Source organism: Lontra canadensis, unplaced genomic scaffold (assembly GCF_010015895.1).
Source record: "Lontra canadensis isolate GAN:19392208 unplaced genomic scaffold, GSC_riverotter_1.0 scaffold3, whole genome shotgun sequence".
In the NCBI taxonomy this organism is placed as follows: domain Eukaryota; kingdom Metazoa; phylum Chordata; class Mammalia; order Carnivora; family Mustelidae; genus Lontra; species Lontra canadensis.
In genome coordinates this window covers 13849665-13871923 of record NW_022630997.1, presented here as the reverse complement: position 1 = coordinate 13871923, position 22259 = coordinate 13849665, and the positions used below count along the sequence as shown (strand labels likewise).

At 45.8% G+C, this 22259-nt stretch overlaps 1 protein-coding gene across 4 annotated transcripts in view; it reads left to right on the top strand.

Moving 5' to 3' along the window:
• SORCS3 (sortilin related VPS10 domain containing receptor 3) overlaps positions 1–22259 on the top strand; it is a 580244-nt gene that overhangs the window by 228434 nt on the left and 329551 nt on the right. For all 4 annotated transcript variants that reach the window (XM_032880553.1, XM_032880561.1, XM_032880570.1 and 1 more), the window contains exon 3: positions 17265–17364. In XM_032880553.1, coding sequence (XP_032736444.1) covers positions 17265–17364 — 100 coding nt within the window. The remainder of the gene's footprint in view (positions 1–17264; positions 17365–22259) is intronic.

Genomic DNA, 22259 nt, shown 5'->3' with positions numbered 1-22259 from the left:
TGCTAATTTCAAAATTCTGAAACTTCACCATCGTGGTCTGGTGGCAGAGACTGAATGGGTAGATATTCCCTACACCTATCTTATCTTCTTCCAGGACAGACAACTGGACTACATTCTTTCATTTAAATGTAGCCATGATACTGAATTCTGGCCCAGAGAAGCAGGCTGGAAGTGATAGGTGCCCCTTCCATACCCGATAAAAACACTTATTACAACATTCTCTATGCTCACTCATTTCTTCTTCCACCAGTTCAGCTGAGCACTCCTAAGATCTGTAAGACAGCAGAACCTTGATCTGAAAGGAGCGTGGGTCTCTTAATCATTGCCCCAACTCATAGCCCCCTCTGGCCTCTTACTTCCCTGCCAGTCCATATTGCACTATGATGTGAGTAAGGAATTCACCAACATAGAGTTAAGACACTGAAATGTGACTAAATGTCGATGATGTTAGCTACCTCGATGCACACAGACTCTGAAAGGCTTATCCACTCCTTCTCCTACATGACCTTTGTTCTCTAGCCAGAATGTCTATTTACTATTCCCAAGATATGCTGTGTTTTTACAGCCTCTAGCATAGTGCCCTTCACACCATCAGCCCTCAATAATAAACATCTGTTGATTGATTTGGGGGTCAAAAAATGAAACAGCAGCTTTCTATATACTGAAAGCATGTTTTATATTAGATCTGATACTTCAGAGGAAATATGCATTTGGGTGTGATTCTCTACTGTAGGATTTAGTATGTAGCTCTTAAACAGGGTTCAGCTTACTTGTAACATTAAAACTAACATAAAATTACACAACACTTTCAGGGAGATTCCTGCCATATGAAAGGAATGCAGCCATAGTGAATCCCGGAAGTGGTAGAGTAGCCTTGCAGATAGGCTCCGGCCAAGAAAAAGCTTCTTTAACTAGAATATATGAGCTAGCAATGAATGGGAAGGGCCCAAAGAGATAGAGCATCTATGCCAGGTTTTTCCATCCATATTCAAATGTTTAAAATAGAAACAGCCTATCTCTTCCACCTTTTTAGAAAGCCTCACCTATTACTTTGCTTTTGTACTTGTGATGCATTGCATGGCCAGTGTTGAAAACCCAGAAAATGACCAACTGCTTAGCTTTCTGCTGCTTACACAGAGCATATCAAGAAATGGAAGGGAAGCAGATTATACTCCAGGGCAGAGGCTGCATAGGGGCAGAGAACTAGAGTTGCTCAGAGTTGTTCTCATTCATCCATGAGCTGTTGGGCATCTTGCCATCTTCTTCATGCTAGAATTAATAACAATAGTAGAAAACATTTGTTGAGTCCTATGTGCCAAGCCTTGGGTCGGCATTCCCTTTATCCATCCATCAGCTGCTGTGGGAGAAGTGGTCACCATGTGCAGAGGGAAGGCTTTACCTGGATCAGGCTTTACCTGGAACCACATCTTTGCTGCTTTGCCATTCCTTGCCTATCTTGCCTTCTTATCTTCTGATAGGTTTTGTCTAAAAGCACTCCTTCAGTACGTTCTGAGCTTCCAAATCCTAGACGCAGGCTCTGACTTCAAGGAACTCAGCCTAGAAATGTTTTTCTTCTTTTTTTTTTCTTCTTTTTTCTTCTTTCTCAAAGTCCACCAGAGGTGTTAGCTCCTCTCTTATTTCTGCCAAAGGCAACATGATTCTCTTAGGCTCTCACGTGGCTTGGAATCTTTAAGTCACCACCACCAGCCCCTTCTCCTTCATCTCTGTCCCCTGTCTGGGAAACAGATTATGTTTCTTCTCTGTGTCCCTGTTTCATTTCTTACAACCTACTGTCATCAGCTAGTGAGACGGATTGCTAATAAGTAATTTCTGCCTCCAGGAGGACACGCTTCACTGATCCATCATACACATCACCAAAAGATTAGGCTTCCCAAATAGGCTTCCATCATGTCCCTGCCCTATTCAAAAGGCTTTGGGGCCCCCATTGCTTGTAGATAAGGTTCAAGTTCTTCAGCAGATATCTAAGACCCTTCACAAGGTCTTCTTCTACTAATCTAAACTTAGACCCTTTTGTACCTATGTAAGAACATTACTTTCAGGCCAGGTTCATCTCCCAATTATCTTCTGACAGTATTTGGCTGGTTAAGGTTGGAAGCCCTTGGGCATGCTCTTTATCTTGCCTTTCCTTTCCATACTTCACCCTTTCCTCAAGGGTCCCCTTTCCCATGAAATCTTTCTTCCTTTCCACTGAGATCCTCTAGCGCTAATAAATGTCTCTGTCTTCAACATTGTAGTCATCATCATTGTATTAATAATGGCCATCTGTTATTAAGAACCTGTAGTATCCACACTGTGGTAAGTGCTTTATGTGCATTTCCTCATGGAGCTCTCAAACACCCTGTGGGTAGTTGCCTTGGATAGTTTTGCCTCTTTTATAGATGGAAAAACTGAAGTGCAGAGAGGTAAAGTGACCAGCTCAAGACCACAGAGTCAGTCAGGAGTGTGGAGCCAGGCCTTGAAACCATCATGTCTCTGACTCCAAAACCTGTGGTTTAACCACACTGCTATCCCACTGCTTTTGTTCTAACTCCTTCCTACCCATTTATCTCTTATTATGTATTAAAACAGAGGGCCGCCTGAGTGGCTCAGTTGGTTGAGCATCTGACTCTTGGTTTTGCCTCTGGTCATGATCACCTGGTTATGAGATGAAGCCCTACATCGGGCTCTGCACTTGGCATGGATTCAGCTTCAGGTTCTCCCACTTGCTCATGTTGTCTTGCTTGGTCTTTCTCTCTTTCTCTTTCTCTTGATCTCTCTCAAATAAATAAATAAAATCTTAAAAAAATAAAATAGTGATTGAGTACCAGGGAGTGGGCACTAGGGACCTAGTAGGGCCCTTGTCCTCACAGTGTTTTATCTAATTTCCTTCTTGAGGAAATTTTCCTTTCCTTCCTTTTCCTAATCACCATCTCCCTCCCCAAGCTTCCCCTCCTCTAATCTCTCCAGGAGAGGAGTTTTTCAGAATTTCACCTATGTGCTGCATCATTTTGCCTGTTATTTTCTAATGGTTCAGGTGTTGGGCTTTATCCCTTGGCTTTCAGGACTCACTCATGCCCTGATTTCTAGTTATTTAATGAGAGATGATCTTGCCGCCCAAGATCATATGCTTCATTCAGACTGCTGTCCTGTAGGTGCCTAGAATAGGGGATCCATAGGCTGCTAGACCTTTGGGAAGCTGAATGCTTACTTCAGGCACATGTTTTCACTCAGGCAGATTTTGCAGGACCTCAGTGACACATTTGCATCCTTAGAGCATAGATCTGCATTTTGGAAGCAACCAAAAGACATTTGGAGCTTGGTCAGATGCACAGAAGGTTGGAGATGGCAGGAGCTTTTGAGATCGTTGATTCCAACCCTCTGATTTTATAAAAGAGAAGAGTGATCAAACTGTGAAGTGTTGTTCTGGGTTGGAAACAAGAAGTGTCTGTAACAACAAGATTCTGGAAACCCAGTAGACCAGAACTTATGGTGCTGGCTGAATGCTTTAGTTTGAGCCACTGGAGACACTCAGTACATCATGTTGCTGCCAGTCCTGGTGTTTGTTAATGTGCTGGAAAACACTCCGTTCCTAATCAGGGAGCTGGCTCCTCTCCGCATCTTGACTTGTCCAGTTGAGTACTACCCTTCCCCCATGGGAGAAACTCATCTCAGCAAAGATACTGACTTCCAGCGACTCGGAGCAGACATGGGCCCGACGAATGTTGAGGGGGATAGGCTGTGGCAACTGGCTTCCAGAGCCCAAACCCCTGCAGGCTGCTGCAGGAATTGGCAGTGAAGGTCTTTGGTAAAAACCACTGTCCTCTCTTTCCAGCCTCACTTTTGGCCTGGGCTTCTGCAGCTTCCCTGTTCCTGAGACCCCAGATCCAGGTGTTCAGGATAAAACGTTTTTCTGTTCAATCAATTGCTCAGGCTATAGGAAGTACCTGCTTTCATTTCATGAAGTCATTCTTTGTTTTTGAGAAGGGAAATAGGAAATGGTGGAAAGATGGCCTTGGGAAGGAATGGGAGGATTTCAGGGAACTCAGCTGGTTCTTGCACTGTGCGTTGTGCAGATTTCTCATTTTACACAGAGGGGCGCCAACGACTCTGCCCGGTGGCAGTTGTTATGCCAGCATTAGAGATGGGGAAACCGAGGCCCAGAGAGACAAGGCAATGTGCACATTGTCATAAGTGGAGTAAGTGGGAGAACAAGGACTCTGACCTAATTTTGACTCCAGACTTTTTCCTTTCCTCTTTAATACCTGTAATGCCTCCTAGTAAGCAGTGCCTTTGGAGATCCCCTGAAAGGCTGAGTCAGTGAACCCCCTACCTCATGAGACTTTGTGAAGCCTGTGCTCCCTTACCACAGCTTAAGTAACTAGCCTAACACTAGTGTAGAGCCCAGGGGATTTGGGATCGGTTGACCTTGATTGCCATTCCGACACTGTTGTTTACTGAGTCCCTTCCAATCTGAGTCTCTATTTCCTCACCTTATGACAAAGATAAAAGGCCCATGTCAAAGGAACTTCTTGAGAACTGAATGAAATATTTCAAGAGAAAATTTTTTGCATAAGGCCTCATGCATAGGTTAGAACCTAAATGCCACAGTGACTTAAGGCGGTACTCTTCTGAGAAATCAATCACTGAGCCCAAGTGTGTGCCAGAGGCTTGGTCTGTGACCTCAAGAAGCTTCTAGTTTGGATGGGGACACATACAGTGAAATCCAGAGGGTAGAAGCCAGGTGATGCTATAGTGACCCAAAAGCAGCAGAATCTCAGAGAAGGGAAAGATCACAGGGCAGGGTAGAAGGGAAAGCTTTATGCAGGAAGCTGGAGCTAAACTTTAAAGGGTCTAGAGAAGAAGAATGTATGAAGGGGAGATTTTCAAGAAGTCCACGGCTTTAGTTTAAAAACAAAACAAAACACCCCAAACCATATTTTTCTGTGTTGTGGTCCCTTTTGGGACACTGCCGTCCTATGGCATAGGGCCGTGGCTCTCCAAGGGTGACCATGGAGTCCCTGGGGGATGTCTGTGACCCTTCCAGGGGATTAATGACATCAAACTCTTTTCTAATAATGAAATATGATTTGCCTTTAATTTATTCTCATTTTCTCAGTGGTGTGCTGTGGGGTTTCCTAGAAGCTGTGTGATACCATAACAGATTAAATGCAGACATAAATAGGAGAATCCAGTCGTCTTCCAGTAAGCCAAATATTGAGGAGTTTTGCAAAAAAAAAGTGTAAAATGCCACTCTTCTCCCCTAAATTGTTTTTGTTCTGGAAACTGTAGTTGTTTTCCATAAAAATGTGGTATTTCTGTTTAATAGTTGTTATTTTAGAATGAGTTAATAAGTGTAAAGTTTTATCAGATGTCATTTCTAATACAGTACATAGTGATATAATGTGTGAATTAAATCTCCTTGGGTCTAGTCCTCAACAGTGTTTAAAAGTCTGAAGGAATGTCATAAACATTGGAGAGCAGTTGTTAAGGACATGGTATTCTGGCATAAAGATGCAGACAAGGTCTCATATTTTCACAGTCCTTTGGTGTCAAGATGTAGGTCCTCTAGTATCTTAGAACATGTATGTTTGGGAAATTTAAATTGGTAATGCCCAATGTTGGCAACTATGCAGTGAAACTGTCCTCCCATATATTATTAGTGGAAGTGCAGATTGGCCAGAATGTTTCTAAAGGGCAGTTTATAACAAGAACCTTAATGATAATTTGTACCCTTTGAACTAATAATTGCACTTACATGAATCTATTCTGAGGAAACAAATAAAGATGCACACAAGGATTTATGTGCAAGGATACACACTAAAGTTCTATAATGTAAAACAGTTGGCCAGAAACTGACCAACTGGCCAAGAAGAGAGTCAACATAAATTTTGATACATTTATATATTAGAATGTTGTGAGGCTTTTAAAATGATTTTTGAAGAATAATTAACAACATGGGGAAATAGCTTAAAGTATTATGATAAATGAAAAAGGAGGACACCAAACTATGTGCAAAGAATGACCCCCGATTTTTATAAATGTACATGTGCACGTAAACTACAGAAAAAAGCACACCAGATGTTCACTGAGGTTTTCTCTGTAGAGTGTAGCTATAATTGATATCTATGTTGTGTATTATTCTTTTCCATATTTTATATTCTACCATAAATTTTCCGCACTTTACTCTTTCAAGAATAACAGGCATGCCTTTTGTGTAAGGCCATGGGAACCAATCTCCTGAGTCAGCCCATGCCACCCAGGCTTTGGGTGAGTGCTAGCTCAGATCTTGGAGGGGGCATTTTGCAAGGGTCCACAGGGATGGTTTAAAGAAGACTCTATGACTCGAGAATAATCCTAACTTCTAGCTGGGTTGCCTTTTCCTAGGAAAAGGAAAGCTTGGGGTGGGGGGAAACAAACCTGGGGCTGCTTTTCATGCCCTGTAGTGCTCTGGTCTCTCATTTTGAGCATTTGGCATGTAGAATATAGGTCCCAACAGGGCGAATGTTTAAATAATTTTGTGCAGATGGCACAATGGAGGGAGTGTGGCAATCAATGTATAATTCTTGTGAAGGAAGAGGTTTCTGGGCCCATGAGGAGATGAGGTGATTAAGATGTAATAGCCTCAAATAAAAAGAGCTGGGATTTGCTCCTTGGTATCTGAGAATTTCCTATGTTGGGAGATGTCTCATGTTGGAAGACTTTAGTCTTCTTTCTCCCCTGAGTGAATGGCAGGGTCCCTGGTAGAGCCAGCCCTGTGTGGGGGAACATCTGCTTTGTTGTTAGTCTCTGAGAGCAGGACATTTTCATAGTTGAAATGGAATTTGTTTGAATGTGACTATTTCAGTTCCTGGAATGTATTTGCCCAGTTTGAGTATCTACCCTGTGTGGCACTATTCAGCCTACTCTAGGGGTTAAAAGAGACATCCAAGGTAGTTCCTTGACCTCAGAGAACTTATTCTGTCTGGAGAATGAAGCCTCATGCAGAAAAAGTTAAATAATGACCTAAAACAACAGCAGCATGTCCCCAGAGAGCAGGTGCAATGCTCCTTGAGAGTAACACAGATGCAGGGTGCTAGAAAACCAGAAATAGGAGAGATGAGAGGCTTCTTGGAGAGGACATGGTAAAGGGACAGGCTCTCTTCTTTACAGGGCTGGCTGCTCCTGGGAGGAAGGAGCTCGCATTAATTCACAGTAACTAATTACCACGCTGAGTGCCTACCACATACAAGGCATTGCACTTATCCCTGAGAAGAAAAATATTTACAAGTGAAGGGGACCCAGAATTGAACTTCTGTAGGGTAGTGGGGTGGTCCAGAGGCTCTCCATCAGTTCACATTTCTCTGTTAGGCAGCTACACATTTTATCCTGTGGGTTTCTGGATGTGCACAGACAGACATAATTGCTCGCATGTCACAAGGACCCAACCTGCTGCATGTATTTTTAAAGGGAAATGGTAAATATCTACTCTCCAGACAGAGATGCCTTGCTAAAACTGTCCAGAACCTTCTAGTTCATGCCTCATTATTTTTTTCCCCCAGGAAAACTTAGTAAAAAAAAAAAAAAAAGAAGAAGAAGTTGATTCTGTTTTCCCTAGACTTTAATTTGCAAGTGTTGGCCACCTCCTGGAGGCTATCTCTGATGTTGTGTAGCAACCCCTCCATCTTCCCATGTGCCTTTTGGTAGCTTACTGCAGATTTGGTGGGAATGGGATGGCACTTGCCCATCCGCTGGTGACTGTAACTTGGCTGCTATTTGCTCAAAGCTGTATGGGACAGATTCTCCTCCAGTGATCATTGCTCTACCGTGGGGTCTCCTAACCACTGAAAGCGAAGTGAGCTGTGTGATATTAGGACTATTTAAGCTTCACAGTAATCCTGGGAAGGCAATATTTATATTCTCATTGAGTGGATAGGAAACACAAGACTTACGTAATTAGCCTGAGGTTCCACAGGCTGGATTTGAAACCAAATCTGCTTGACTCTGAAATGAATCCTCTTATGATTCTGTTGGGCTGTCTTTTTGAATGCAAATGATTATCTGTAATAGCATTCCTCTACAGATGTGTCACAATTTACTGACTACATTGTAACTGCTCAGTAACAAATCACTTTATTGCTGTTGTTTTTACCTATATGAGTGGTACATGTATACCTTTTTATTTCAAAACATTGCAACATTGCAAAAAGACTCCTGGCCCAGTACGCAAGGACCCCAGCCTAGTCTTTTCCCCAGAGTTAACTTCTATTACCAGTTATTTGTATTTTGCTCTAGCATTTTTAAATGCAGTGTACACACTTACAAATTTAGTGGAAATATATTGTTTTATTTCGTCTGGGTGTACCATTTGTGTATTTAACATATTATTCTTCAGTAGCCCTTTGCATGTAGTCATATATATTGGGGACTTTTCTAGGTCAGTCACTTTCAGTTCTGCTATATTCCTTAATGTCATTATATTGTGTGTGTGTGTGTGTGTGTGTGTGTGTGCGCTTATGTGTGTGTGTGTGTGTGTGTGTGTGTGTTGTAAAACACGCTATAGCTTCGTGAGTCTTTCTCCTAATTGTCATTTCATTATAGTCCCATGAACAAGGGTGCAGTGAATAATGAAATGTCACCTTTTTTGGGGGGGGGGGCTGCTCCTGCTTTTTCTTTTTCTCTGGAGGACTTCTTTCCTTTCCTTACCTGTATGACATAAACAGGCCTCTTGGCTGATAGGATTGAGATTGTCCTTTTGAATCTTCAGAATAACACCCCGGCAACCTTAGTGTCTGAACTGAGGTTCTTGAGTGAGAACCAAAGTGCTCACACAGTGAGAAAGACCAAGGATCTGAGCGTTTGGCCAACCCCACACTCTTCAACCTTCCTTCCTAGATCTGTGGGGGAATGGCGCTGCGGTTGGGTCTCCATTTTATCTGATATAAACCATGAATTCTGCATGATCTGGTCTTCAGGGTCAGCTAACCCTCAATTTTCTGTATTTGAAACCCAGTGGTGGCTCTCACTGAAATAGCCGGGGCAGAAGGACATAAAGATGAATTAATTATTCTGTGTCATTGTGCCTCTCTCTCTGAGACTGGATAATGCAACTGAGGAGTCAGATAACACGAAGAGGTCATGAGAGCTTTGTGAGCTTCTGCCTTGGCATCAGCCCGCCTGTGATTTTTTTTAAAACAGAGGATGGGACCAATACCCACTTGGAGAATGAAGCTATTTAAATCACTTGCTCTTGGCTTGAGGTCTGAAATTAGTTATATGACTAGTTATTTGTGGTCAGACTGGGCTCCTGCCATTGCAAAGATACAAATTAATATGGCTTGGAGCACGGGCCTTAAAATGAGAAGTGGAACGAGCCAGAGGGTGCCTCCCTGGCTTTCCCATTTAAATCATAAAGACTCTCTGAGCAGCCATTGGTCTGGAGCTGTGAGGTGGAAACTCCTGACCTTGACTCTAGAATGCTCTGTGGTTCACCACACACCAGAGCCCCTAATTAATTGCCTGTGGCTTTTGATTGTTGACTCTCCTCAGGGTAGTTCACTGGAACATACTCAAGGGGAATGGCTGGTGGGTGCTTCCCCAAGGCATGCCAGTCTGAAGCTTGGTTCTGTCTTCTGATTTCCCAGACTGCTGGCCCAGCTTATACTTTCATGGTAGCAAATTGAAACAGTGGCCAAAGATTCTTTAATGCTTTACTGGCCATTCGTACACCTTAAACCTCATTAGTGTCGGGAGTGTAAATCAGAGAAAAGAAAACAAGGTGATTGCCCTTGAGGAAAATACAATCTGGGGTATTCATAAAAATGACAGTCATAAGCATTTATGGAAGAAGGGCTTTCATCAGATCCTAGACTAGGTATCTCCCTCCTCTTCATTGACACAACAACTGCTATATTGTCTGAGCGGAGCTTTAGGGAAGCAGAACACAGCGAGTTCTTCCAGCTCTGTGCCTAGTGTCTTTGCCTCTATCCTGTCGCCCTTGTTCTCTCTCTCTGCCCATTCAGAGACTCAAAAGTCATTTCATTTGTTATTTCTCTTTTAAGGAGCTTTTAGCAATTGCTGAAAAGAAAATTTGCCCATTTGGAGAATAAATAGGGAACTCTGAGGTGCCGTTGATATAGATGAGGAGGGTGTGGGCTGAAATTGTAGGAAAAAATCCCCAGCATGTAATCAGCATCAGGAGAGCTGAGTGTCAGAAAAGGGGCAAAGTCTGGATAGTTGCCAGCTGTCCACTCACTGGGAGAGTGGACATGGAAGGTAGGCGGGGCCGGCTGTGAAGGCCTGAATGCAGGGCTCAGGCAGGCATTCGGACCTGATGGGGCAGCCGGGCTGGGGAGGGTGAGTTAGGGCATCAGTGGTCCTGGCTGGAATCTTGGGAAGATGTCTCAGAGACAGAAACGTGGTAGGAGTCAGGCTGGTGGTGGGGACGGTATGGGCTGATGCTTTGATCAGCTACAGCAGAGGCCGTGGAATTACACACAGCCCGGGAATAATGCACTGCCTGCCCTTGTAAATTTAGTCGTATGGGGACATAGCCACACCCACGCGTGGATTTGCTGTGTTTGGCTGTTTTAGAGCTGAAGGGCAGAGTTGAGTGGTTGTGACAGAGATCACGGAACCCTAAAATATTCACTCTCTGGCCCACTTACAGAAAAATTTTGCTAACCTGAGCTGGAGTGACTTGTAATTATCCGAGAAGGGAAGCAAAACTCAGTGATTGGCACACGGCAGTGGCCACAACGGATAATAGATAGATATGTGTTAAGAAATGAAGAAAACAAAATGAACTTGCTAACAGGAAAAGGAACACTCAAGCGTGTGATCGCTGAATTTGGATGACCTCACAGAGAAAGGAGTCCATGGAGGAGAAAAGAGATGGAGAAGAGAATCCAGGATTGAAAGACTTGTGGTCTCCCCACAACTTTGCTTTGCAGAATCTGGGGCAAGGGTTGCAGGTGGCAAGAGAAGGGAGCTGAGGAGCTGGGTGGTAAACTGGGGAAGGCGGCTGCCTGAGTGAGGGAAGCGGTGTGCCCACTGGATCCTGAACATCTGGCGGGCCAGTAAGAACTGGCAGAGTGCCTTTTAGAGTCCTCTCACCTCTGGCAGGAACGTGGCGTTGGAACCGGAGGTGTTGAGTGGCAGCTCGGCTCTCCCGGGAAGCTGACTTGGCTGCGTTGGCTGAAAGTTTTTCTTTTCTGTTCTTTTACTTTTAAAATAGCAGCCCATATGCTTGTTGCCACCAGCCTCTCCCCCAGAAGCTCACTAGAGGAGTGGGAGCTTGCTGCGTGGATGAAAGTATACCGTATTCTCAACTCAACTTTGTATGTTGTCATGGAGAGAGTGGCCCAGGCGAACAACTGGGGTTATGGGAGATGAGGCTGGGGTGTTCTGGAACATGCTGGCTCACACGGAGCTCTTCTGGAGAACTATCAGGATAGGACAAGAGACCCTGCATAGTCGAGGGACTCAGACCGGGAGTCAGGTCCAGACACAGACCCGACTATGTCTGAGAAGTTAAAGACAGAGGGCATCCAGCCTGCTGGGCAGCACTGGGTACCTGGGGAGTGGCATGAGTGGTTGGCAGCTGGGAGGCCTGGCTAGATAACAGGCAGATCCCTGGGTGGGTGAGGGAGCCATGGAGTGGGGGACCTCCTGTGATACAAATGGGAAAACCAGGGTTGGCGTTAGTGGAGCCAGGATTCAGGGCCCTGGATGCTAATTCAGTTCAGATGCTCTTGAATTAGGACTCTGGAATCAGAGATAGATGGGATGAGACTTGTCAGAAGCTCTGGACTTAGGCCCTGGGAATAAAGAAGGACTTAGTTGTTGGAGCTGGAGAGTAGGTGAGGGTCTGCAGCCTTCTTGGAGAAAATTTTGTCAATAACCAGCAAAATAGAAGTTATGCATAGAGTATGTCACAGTAATTGCACATCAGGATGTCTCCCCTGAAACTTTTCTTCATGAATATGTGAGAAGCCATGGACAAGAATGTTCACTGAAACATTACTTAGTCTCAAAATTTTAACGGAGAAAAAACCCAAAATATTTGTATTAGTGGTTGAAAGGATAGACAGTGGTTTATTCATAAGCTATAATCCTCTATAGTAGTTAAAAATAGATGAATTTGGTGCACCTGGGTGGTTCAGTTGGTTAAGTTATCTGACTTTTGATTTCAGCTCAGGTCAAGATCTCAGGGTTGTGAGATGGAGCCCTGTTTTGGGGGCTTGGGATTCTCTCTTTCCTTCTCCCTCTGCCCCTTCCCCTGCTTTCTTTTTCATGCTTTCTCTCTCTCTCAAACAGATTTTTTTTTTTTAAAGGATGAATTATGGTTAAGTGTGTCAACATGGATAAGTCCCAAAACTTGAATGTTGGGCAAAATAAGCAAGCTGCAGGACATACATCCTGTATAAGGCTTATGTAAATGTGAAAAGCTCTAAAATATCCTGATTATGAACACAAATATCTGTTAAATCTAATAGTGGGCATATGATTGATATCCCATTGTATTTTCCTGTGTGCTGGAGATAATTCATTAAAAAGACAGAAAGAAAGCAGGAGAACATAGTGGAAGAGTCGGCTGGACTTGGATAACCTGATCCAAGGCACAGAAGCCGAAAGCCTGTGGCCTTGCGCCTCTCACCTGTTGCCTTCCAGGTCAGCTGTGTGTTCGGAGCAATTCAAAATGGTAACTGACATCGCACCAGGCTCGCGGCAGGTGCTCGCTGCATACGTTTGATGTTTCCAGCTTTCTGGACATTTCAGTATTGGGAGCCTAGTGTCAAGATTTGAGAGGCTCGCTTTGCGATAGGAGAAAGGAGCCTGTTTCCTCCAAGTGACCCCACTGGAGGGTCTGGAGTGACAAGGTGGATGATGGTTGGCTTTCTTGTGACAGTGAGTTCAGCAGGTGCAGCTGTCTCTGGCAACGGGGCCGAGGCCTCTTGGCAAGCTGCCCCTCCCCCCAGGCAAAGGGGCCCCCAGCGCTCTGTGGTCAGTGTGTGTAGCATCCATGCTGGGAAGGACAGAGTGCAGGGCACCTTTCGTGTCACAGGTGTCGTGGCTTTTTGAGGTGTCTTCAGTGAGTGAGCCTTTTTTGGTCAGCTTGAATGAGCAGAGGAAGCTGACATGTGGAGAATCCTTTGTAGGGAAGTCCCTGCACTGGGAGAAGCAGCCACTCGTAGGGAAGAGCGGAGTGGCTGTGAATCTTCAAGGCAGCCTGCAGAAAGAGACCATGTATGGTGCTAAGCTGACTACCTTTGAGGAAGCTTATTTGGATTCTGGGAGGAAGTTTGTTGTGACATCAGTCATGCAGGGAGCCCTGAGAATTTAGCTCTTTATAAAAGTAAGATGTTTGCTATGTACAGAGTGAGTAAATGTGCTGCTTGGAGAACAGCTTAGCTCCCTGTTGGTGGCATAAGGATATTTGAGGTCCAGATGGGCCCTATGATTTTAGGAGTTAAACCTCTTGTGTTCATGATGGAGTATGGCTTGACAGACTCTCTTCTTGGCCAAACTCTATAGTCAGGACCCTCTGAGCTCTTTGTCAAGTAGGCTCTGCCCTTGGGTGAGTCCTCAAAAGCCCAGTTGTCCCAAGAATCCTAAGTCAGTCTAGCCAGAATCCCCTGCCCTCGGTATCTGACTGATCTCCTCATCCCCTACCATGCCCTGGGTAATGTCTCATCACACTGGCCTGCCTTCAGTAAGAATCCCATCAGGTCCGTTTATAAAGGAATTACTCTACCCTCTAGTAATGATGCATCCACTCACCCCACCATTCTCTTTGGCTATAAATTCCCTGCTCTTCCTTGTTTTTGGTTGAGCCCAGTCTCTCTCAGTGGAAAACCCCATTGTGGTGGTCTCTATACATATTGCCTTTGTCCCAAATGAAGTCTGCCTTATCATTTTAACAGGTGTTGGGGTAACTTTTTTCTTTAACAGGTGCGAGGAATTGGCTTATCCAGGGTAGCACTTAGCGTATGTTTCAGAGTCAGGATTCTTAGACTCCAAGTTCAATGTTCTTTCTCCACACCATGCTATCATTATGCCTTCAAGAGTGCAGAATCAAGAAGGGATTCATCCTGTAAAACCTTTTATTTGGATTAATAAAAATAAGCAACTGACTGCCTCTAGAGATTAGGCTTTCTCCTTCCCTGCCCTGAAAAGGATAGGAGCTTGGGGTGATTGGTCACTTAACCTTGATGCTAGTGTGAGTGAACGGCAGATCCTTCCCTGGGACCAGATACTGCTAGACCTTTCCTTGTGTTCTAGCATCCAGCTAGATGAAGTGTGTTTTCTAGGTATGGCTGTGTGTTGAATGGCCAGTAGAATTTAGCAGCTGGTCAAAAACTTGACCAGCCAAGACCAAGGATGACCATTCATTCATTCTTACAAATGAGGACAAAGCAAAGTGGAATAATACACAAACTAGTACATTCAGCACTTGCTTTGCATGAGACGTGGTACAAGGAATTGGAGCTATTAGAAGTAATGTTTCTTGCCCTTAGGGAGCTATAGTCAAGGAGGAGATCCCAGAATAAAAATAGTATGACTGAAACAATTGGATAAATGGTAACATAGAAACATATACAAGGTGGTATGGGAATGGAAAGGAAATCACGATTAATCCCTGTGGGGAAGCTGGAAGGAGGGTGATACTGGTGGTGTCAGAGGTTGGAGAGAGATGTCCCAAGCAGAGAAAATAGCACAGGGATAGTTCAGGCAATGGGAATGATATTAGAAATGGAGGGAGTGAAAACATAGGACATTCAGGAAAGTTTGGTGAGGCTGGAGAGAAAGGGGCAGGGAACAGGTGGTTGGAAATGAGTCTAGTGAGGAAGACTGAAGTCATATTTGACAAGACTAAGCTTGGAAGCTACAACTTCATTGTGTGTTGGCAGCGGTAATTACTATAAGGGATGAGGTGGAGAGATCTGGAGGTTGAAATACAGCCTGATGACAGCATGGGGGATGGTGGGAGGGGGAGGCTGGAAGAAGAGCATACAGTTGGGGAACTATTTCAAAAAATAATGATGCATGAGCCACAGCATTGGCGTGAAGATGGGAAGACCAGGGGTCCAAGTTATTTAGGAGATAGAATCATTAGGACTTGGGAGACTGAGCTGGGTTTGAGAGATAAAGGCAACAAGAAAGATTGGGAGTGATTCCCTGTGCTTAAAGGTAGACAGGAGACTGAAGATAAGAAGTCAGCTTTGGGGGTGCTGGTTATAAAAGTTACCATAGACACTGACCATGTGGAGCCAGTAGCCTAGGGAGGGATTTGAAATACTTATGTTTGTTTATTCAGTAAACATGCCGAGTGTGTATGATGTGTACAACCTGGTTCTTTACATTTTGGGGAAAAGAGAAGCCCATGTCCTTTTTATTTTCATATATATTTTTTAGCATTTCATTGTATCTACATCCTATCAGGAGGTTTCCCACATGTCATATTTTTGCATCCTTAACGAATGCCTTGTGAGATCAAATCTCCCTGATTTTTTCAGTTCAGAAACCTGAGGCTCTAGGAGGTTAAGTAACTTGCATGTGGTCATACAACCAGAGAGCTGCAGATCTAGCAATGAAATAGAGATTTTGTGGGGCATCTGGGTAGCTCAGTTGGTTAAGCGTCTGTCTTAGGCTCAGGTCATGATCCCAGGCTGCTGGGATGGAGCTCCACATCAGGCTCCCTGCTCAGGGTAGGGTCTGCTTCTCTCTCTTCCTCTGCCCCTCCTTTGCTTGTGCTTTCTCCCTCCCTCTCTCTCTCTCTATAATAAATAAATAAAATCTTTTAAAAAAAAAAAGAAATAAGAGATTTTTCTATACCCAAAGTTCCTGTTCTTTCATCTCACCATAGCACTCTCTGTGCTCCCTTGTCCTTCAGGAGCTAATATTGTCCTAGGGAGACCAGAACTTACAGAAATGAATCACAATGGTATCAAAGAGCCAAAAGGAGGCATGTGCGGTGTGCTTTGGGCACAACGTGGGCTGGGAAGCCTGTTTCAGGGCAGAGAGGGGTGAGGGTGACTGGGAAGAGGGCTAGTGAAGCCTTCACAGGGGTAAGGGTGGGCATCTCAGCTGGTATTGGGACATGGAGTTTTCTCAGTCAGAGGGGGGTGGGGCTAATTTTTAAAGGCCATCACACGTTATGAGCCTTGACTACTAGGCTTGTGAAACTGAGCTGTGGGCCTGAGCAGGAATAGATTCTGGAGAGAAGGTGGGGGAAGAACCCAGGAAGAGGGAGGAACAGGCAGGTGGTTACTGGGGAAGCACCCAGCCGGAGCCAGACACTGGGATCTGAGGCAGCACACAGGCTCCCATGAGGTCAGGTGACCACAGGGAAACTAAACTGACCTCGGACTTTCTCAAGCCCAGGTGGGAGAAGTTTCGTGACCTAGCCAAAGAAGGCCATGGAGGAAAGACGGGGTACGGAGCTGATGATACTGATGGTTTGAAAGGGGAGGGCGGTACTTGTGAAGCCGGGTTGGGGAGTGAGGCACAAAGCGTGGCGGCGAGGCTGGGCCCTCCCTGTTAGCCACCTGCTCTCCTTCCTCCACCGTGGAAAGGTGGGATGGAGTGGAAGGAGCCTACGGCTTGGCCTGCCTTTGCTCTCTGAGTCCTGACTTGTGGTTTTGGTATAAAGTCAGAACCCTGGAAACTGGGCCCAAAGGACAAGCCGGTAGCCAGCAGGATGGTTGGAACGATAAACTGTTGGCAGCACTTCCACAACACCTGCTTTGACCCTGACACACCACAGCTCCTACGTAAAGGCTCCCGCCCCCTCCCTGCTGTGTCCCAGTGCTGCCGCTGCGCCCTCCAGCCTCCTTCAAATGGGGCTTGCTTCCACCCGGAGCATTCCCCAGCCTTGGGCTTTGTGGAGGTGGTATGAGGTTGGCTGGACTCCGGCGACCTCAAGAGACAGTCTGGCCTCTCCCACAGCTCCCGGCCGGAACTTGCGTCCGTCTGCAGCAGCACGTGGAGGACCCTGGGCTGAACCTTCGGGGCAGGCAGGCTCTGGCACTGGCTTTCACAGACAGCTTCACGGAGAGCAGCAAAGTAGGTCTCTGAGAAAGGCAGGGAGCAAAGGGGAGTGAGGCTAGGTAGTAAGCAGATGCGCTAGTCTAATTGCTCTTCTGAAAAAATGGGGCCTTTTATCTCTGAATCACTCCTGTGATTTGGGAACAAAGGTGCAAGTTGAAGGAGAACTTGGCTCCCCTCCGAACATAATCCACCATTTGGTAAAACAGTCTCTTCCTTTCTTTCTCCCTTACCTGCAGATCAACGGATTATGGCACCACCTATGAGAAACTGAATGACAAAGTAGGATTGAAGACTGTCCTCAGTTACCTCTACGTCAATCCCACCAACAAAAGGAAGGTAAGACTAGGGGTCAGCCGTGCTGAGCGATCCCCACGGGTAGGGTAGCAGGGCTGCCAGGGACCGGGCCTGAAGAAGAAAACCAGTAGGCATGGAACCTGCTAGAGGGAGCCTGCTTTCTAGGCCAGGAACATCACAGAGGATCCTTGTAGCTCTAACCGCCTCGACACCGGCAGTAGCACCAGTAATAATAATTTCGATGACGACAGTAAAATGGCGTAGCTAGTAAGGTGTTCTCGGTGCCAGAGATACCTTATTTCATTTATCCTCACCGTGAACCTGTGCGCCAGAAGTCACTGTTGTCCCCATTTTGTGGATGAAGAAACCGAAGGCCTCAGAGGTTAAGTAATTTTCTGGCCTCAAGGCCGACAACGGTAAGTAATGGATCTGTGATTTGAGAGTGGCTCTGCTCGTCTCTGCAGCTGAGTCCTCCCAGCCTCCCTCTTGCGGGTCTGTTTCCAGAGAGCTCCTTGTAAACAGAGGTCTGTTCCTGCCACGGGAAGGATAGGGAGTTCTTGGATTCACCAGCTTGATCTAGAGCTACCGTTGGGCACGGAGAGCAAACCGGCTGCTGGCCCCTCTGCGGTCTGACTTTCCAGTTGACTTAATAGCCAGGATGTGGAGGACGTCATAGAAAACCACCTTGTGGTCATGGAGGCCCCCTGGGAGGAGGGACCTTTGAGTCCCTGGAACGACGGACGGTTTTAGAAAAGAAATACTGTGTAATATGTTGGTTCTGGGATGCGTGATCTTTCTGCTTGAAATAAGCAGGGAGCCTGATGTGGGGCTTGATCCCAGGACTCCGGGATCATGACCTGAGCCGAAGCTGGACGCTTAACGACTGAGCCACCCAGGGGCCCCTATTGCCATGCTTTTTTTTTTTTTCTTTTAAAGATTTTATTTATTGAATATATAGAGAGAGATCACAAGTAGGCAGAGCAGCAGGCAAGAGAGAGCGGGGAAAGCAGGCTCCCTGCTGAGCAGAGAGCCTGATGCAGGGTTTGATCCCAGGACCCTGAGATCGTGACCTGAGCCAAAGGCAGAGGCCCAACCCACTGAGCCACCCAGGCACCCCTGTTGCCATGGTTTTATTTATTTTCTTTAATAGCAGTAGAAATTAATTCATAAAGAGACTGTGTGATCCTGAAATGCTTTCTGAATCATCCAAGGAATGATGGAATTAGATTCTGTTTCATTTTATGGTAAATGTGTTTGATTGTCTTCTGAGCCTCTGGGTGCTGACAGTTCACAAATACTCTACATGATGACTTTTCTTTTAACTGGACTGACTATTTGGTTTACTACAATGACCCTTCTCCAGCCCCTTATGCAAAATGGCAGTTAGATGTAAATGAAAATACTCGGTTTGTTGCTTTATTGCTTAGTGCTCTGGGTCATCATGACCTTGTAATTCAACTTTTATGTTGCCTTCTTAACTATCTCTTAAAGTTTAAACCTGTGGTCTCCAGATTCTCGTCTCTGCTTGCATTATGCCAGATCTTCTGCTCCTCCAGCACCCAAATTATCTGTAGCTGCCCATGTTCATTGACAGCCAGTGAAAAATCCAGCCGATTTTCAGTTAATCTTGTGGAAACACTTGCTTTTTACTTAATGAGTTATTTATTTTAACAGATGGCTACTACTGTCCTTGGAGGCTATGAGAACATCAGAGATCTGTGGCCCCTGGCGAAACAGTAAATTGTGCTTGTACTTATATAGTAGCTGGGTTTCTAATGCATTTTTGACAACATAAAATCTTCAAATGCAGAAAGCCAGTAAGCCTTTTGGTTGAGGTTGAAAATAGAAGTGTTAACATGGGTATATGTTAATTAATTGAGCGCCAATATGCTAAGCTGTCTTTTAGGAGCTTAATCTATATAACTTCCCGTCCTCCTTGCCACTTTAAAGGCAGGTAAGATTACCCCATGGCTGTTTTACTTGTAAATGATGAGTCTGCAACAAATTTCCCATTGATGAGGGAAGTGAATGACAAATTTGTCAGGATACATCCAGCAATGCTGGACTCCCTTAACGAAGTTGAGATTTGCACTAGCCATATTTACTGGTCTTTCCTAAATGAGAATGTTGATATGAAATGCTGGGAGCTCCCATTGAAGTTGTTCTAGACTCTCCTTTGATGTGGTGGTATCAGTATTATTTTAATGACCTTGACCTGCCCTGACTGTATTTGATGGGAATTCTACATCCCTTCCTGTTTGCCTTTCTCCAGCTGTTGGCTGAATAGTTCATTACCGGGGTGATGTCTGAGCCTGGAACCTTGAACATGAAGAGTAGTGTGTTTGTTTTAGAAGCAGGTGTATATGAGGTTTGTGTCCCCGAGGAAGGGCTCTGCTGCGGTGGGGCGGGGGGTGGTTCCCTCTCACAACTTCCCTTTCACAACTTCAGCTCACAGGAGACAAACATCTCTGGGTTCCTAGAACTCGTTACTGTTACCCAGTGCCTGCCCTCTGGTCCAGTCAGAATGGCACGTGCCAAGGTCAGGCTTGCATTTAATGGATCTGTGCTTTGTACAATACAAACATGCTGAGGGCTTTGTGCCCTAGCAAGAGAGGGGTTTGGCTCCTATAGGAGCCTATTTGGGAACAAATCTCTAGGTGGGTAGGGAAATGCAGGCATGCTATGGCCTAATTGCTTTGGCTCAAAAGTGGCTGCCACCTGCAGATTTGGAAAGAGTGCTTTGGAAGTGGCAGAGGGTGTAGGAAATTCTGACTGTCAGGGAATTTGGCTCAATTACTGCAGAGTAGAGGTGGGTGTGCCTGCGTGTATGGGGGCGGGGGTGGGAGGCTGTATGGTCTGATACCAGAATAGGGTAATTAGTTCTTATCGAGCTCCTCACAAGTCCCAAGTATACCTTATTCTAAGTTTCAGTCCTAATGCCCCGAGCCTGGTACTTTTATTCCCATCTGACAGGTGAGGAGACTGAGGCTCAGAGAGCTGAGCCATTTGCTTTTTGTCAAGGAGCTAGCAAGCGCTGCCTAGGATCCCCATTCGCCTCCATCTGCCCACAAAGGCCACGCAGTCTGCCCTGGTCTATAGGTTGGCTGCCCGTGCACCGACGGACAGAACAGGTGCCTGCCTAATCGTGTCGGCTGCTTCAGGTTTTCTGCCCATTAGTAGTAGAGAATTTACCATTTCTTGGAAGAGGAGGGGGGTGTCAGATCATCCCTTCCTAATTTACTTACCGTTGCAGAGAAAAATTATTTCCAGGCTCCCCTGCAGAAATACAGTGGGAACTGCCAGTCGGATTTCTCTGGCAAGGAAGCCACTTCTGCCTGGCTGTGGAAGAGGCATTGTCAATGTGTTGGATGTGGGCTGTTCCCATAACGTTCTCCTAATTCAGCAGCATAACCCTGAGTCCTGTGACCCACGGGAACACCTCAAAACGAAACAAAACACAGGATTTTAAACTACCTGCCTCCCTTGTTCCCTGACTGTGTCACCTGCGATTGTTGGAGGATGAGGGAAAGTCCACTTTCAGCTCACAGATTGTAAAACCTCTTACACTGAAACAAAGCAGTTACAATCATAAGAAGAAGGAGAAGGAGGAAAGATACTTTCAGGCCGTTAAGCTGTTAAGTGTCTAGCTCTGAGCAAAGTCTTTTTGGGGGGGGGCGGTGTTTCCTGCTATGAGAGATGCGCAGTCAGCTGGGGCGGGAACTGCCCAGTGATATGGGCCCGGTGCAGACAGCAATCGCCACTCCGGAAAGGGGGCTTCTCCCGATGCGCTTCGGAAGACTGTGGGCTTGGGGGTGCTGGACGTCACTGTCGTCATTTCCTCATTTTCTCTGCCTATTTCCATATGAAAGTTTTGTGTTCTGAAATGTTTTAGAGGGGCTAGGAAGTGGAATTTAGAGTGTGGGGCCTGGCAGGCTATCCCAGATCCTTTTCAGTGCCTTGCGTCCAGGTGGCCTTCCGTTGTTCTCCAGCCGAAAGAATGAATGGAAAGCTGGGATTTAGAGACCCCTGGTACAGAAATTTGCTACGTGGCCTTTGGGTCCCCAGTATAAGGATAGTGCTCAGTGGGTGCTCTTACTGAGAGCCGACCACACAGTGACGCCTCTGTGGCCTGTGTGACATATCAGCTGAGTGTGGCTCACAAAGGCTTTTTTGCTTTGACTCCAAGGAATCATGTAGTAGGTCCTGCAATGCAAAGGGACCTTTGGGGTCATTGAAGGGAAAGACCTTTAGAATAGGAATAGAAGGCAGACCTCTGCTTTCTGGTCCTGGTTCTGCCCCTGTGCAACTGTGCGTTCTTGAACAAGCCAGACCCCACTCAGAGCCTCTGTTTCCTTCTCTGTATAATGGCAAGCTTGGCTCCTGTACTCTTTGAGGTTCTTTCCAGCTCAGTTTGTCCGGATGGCCACCATTCGGACAGTGTCTCTCAGAGGGTTACATCATAATATATGATGATGTATGGACTTTGGGTTCATGCACAGCCAGTTGGGTAGTCCTTGGAAAGTGTGATCTCCATAGCTCTTGGTTTTAAGGACACCTGTTGGCCAATTAGGCTCTTCCATCCAGGCTAGAAGCTTCTTTTCTGAAGTTACAACATCCTTCTCTGTGGCCCAGTGGTGGGCTTCCATCAGCATGAGGTGACGCAACTTCCCATGAGTGTCCCTGTCCCTGTCCAGGCATGCACATTTCTCCTCTTGCAGGAGAGGGAACTCAAGGTGCTGTCAGAAGTGCGCTGGCAGCCCAGGTGTGGGAACACCAGGGGGAGAGTGGGCCATGGACCAGCTTGGCTGCATCCCAGTTCCTCTTTCGTGTCTGCCTGCTTGCTGTGTCCTTAGCCAGGCAGCGCCTTGCCGTGGGCCCTGATTTCTCCCTTCACAAAATGTGCATAATAAGCCATGTGTCCAAGAGCAAGTAAGACA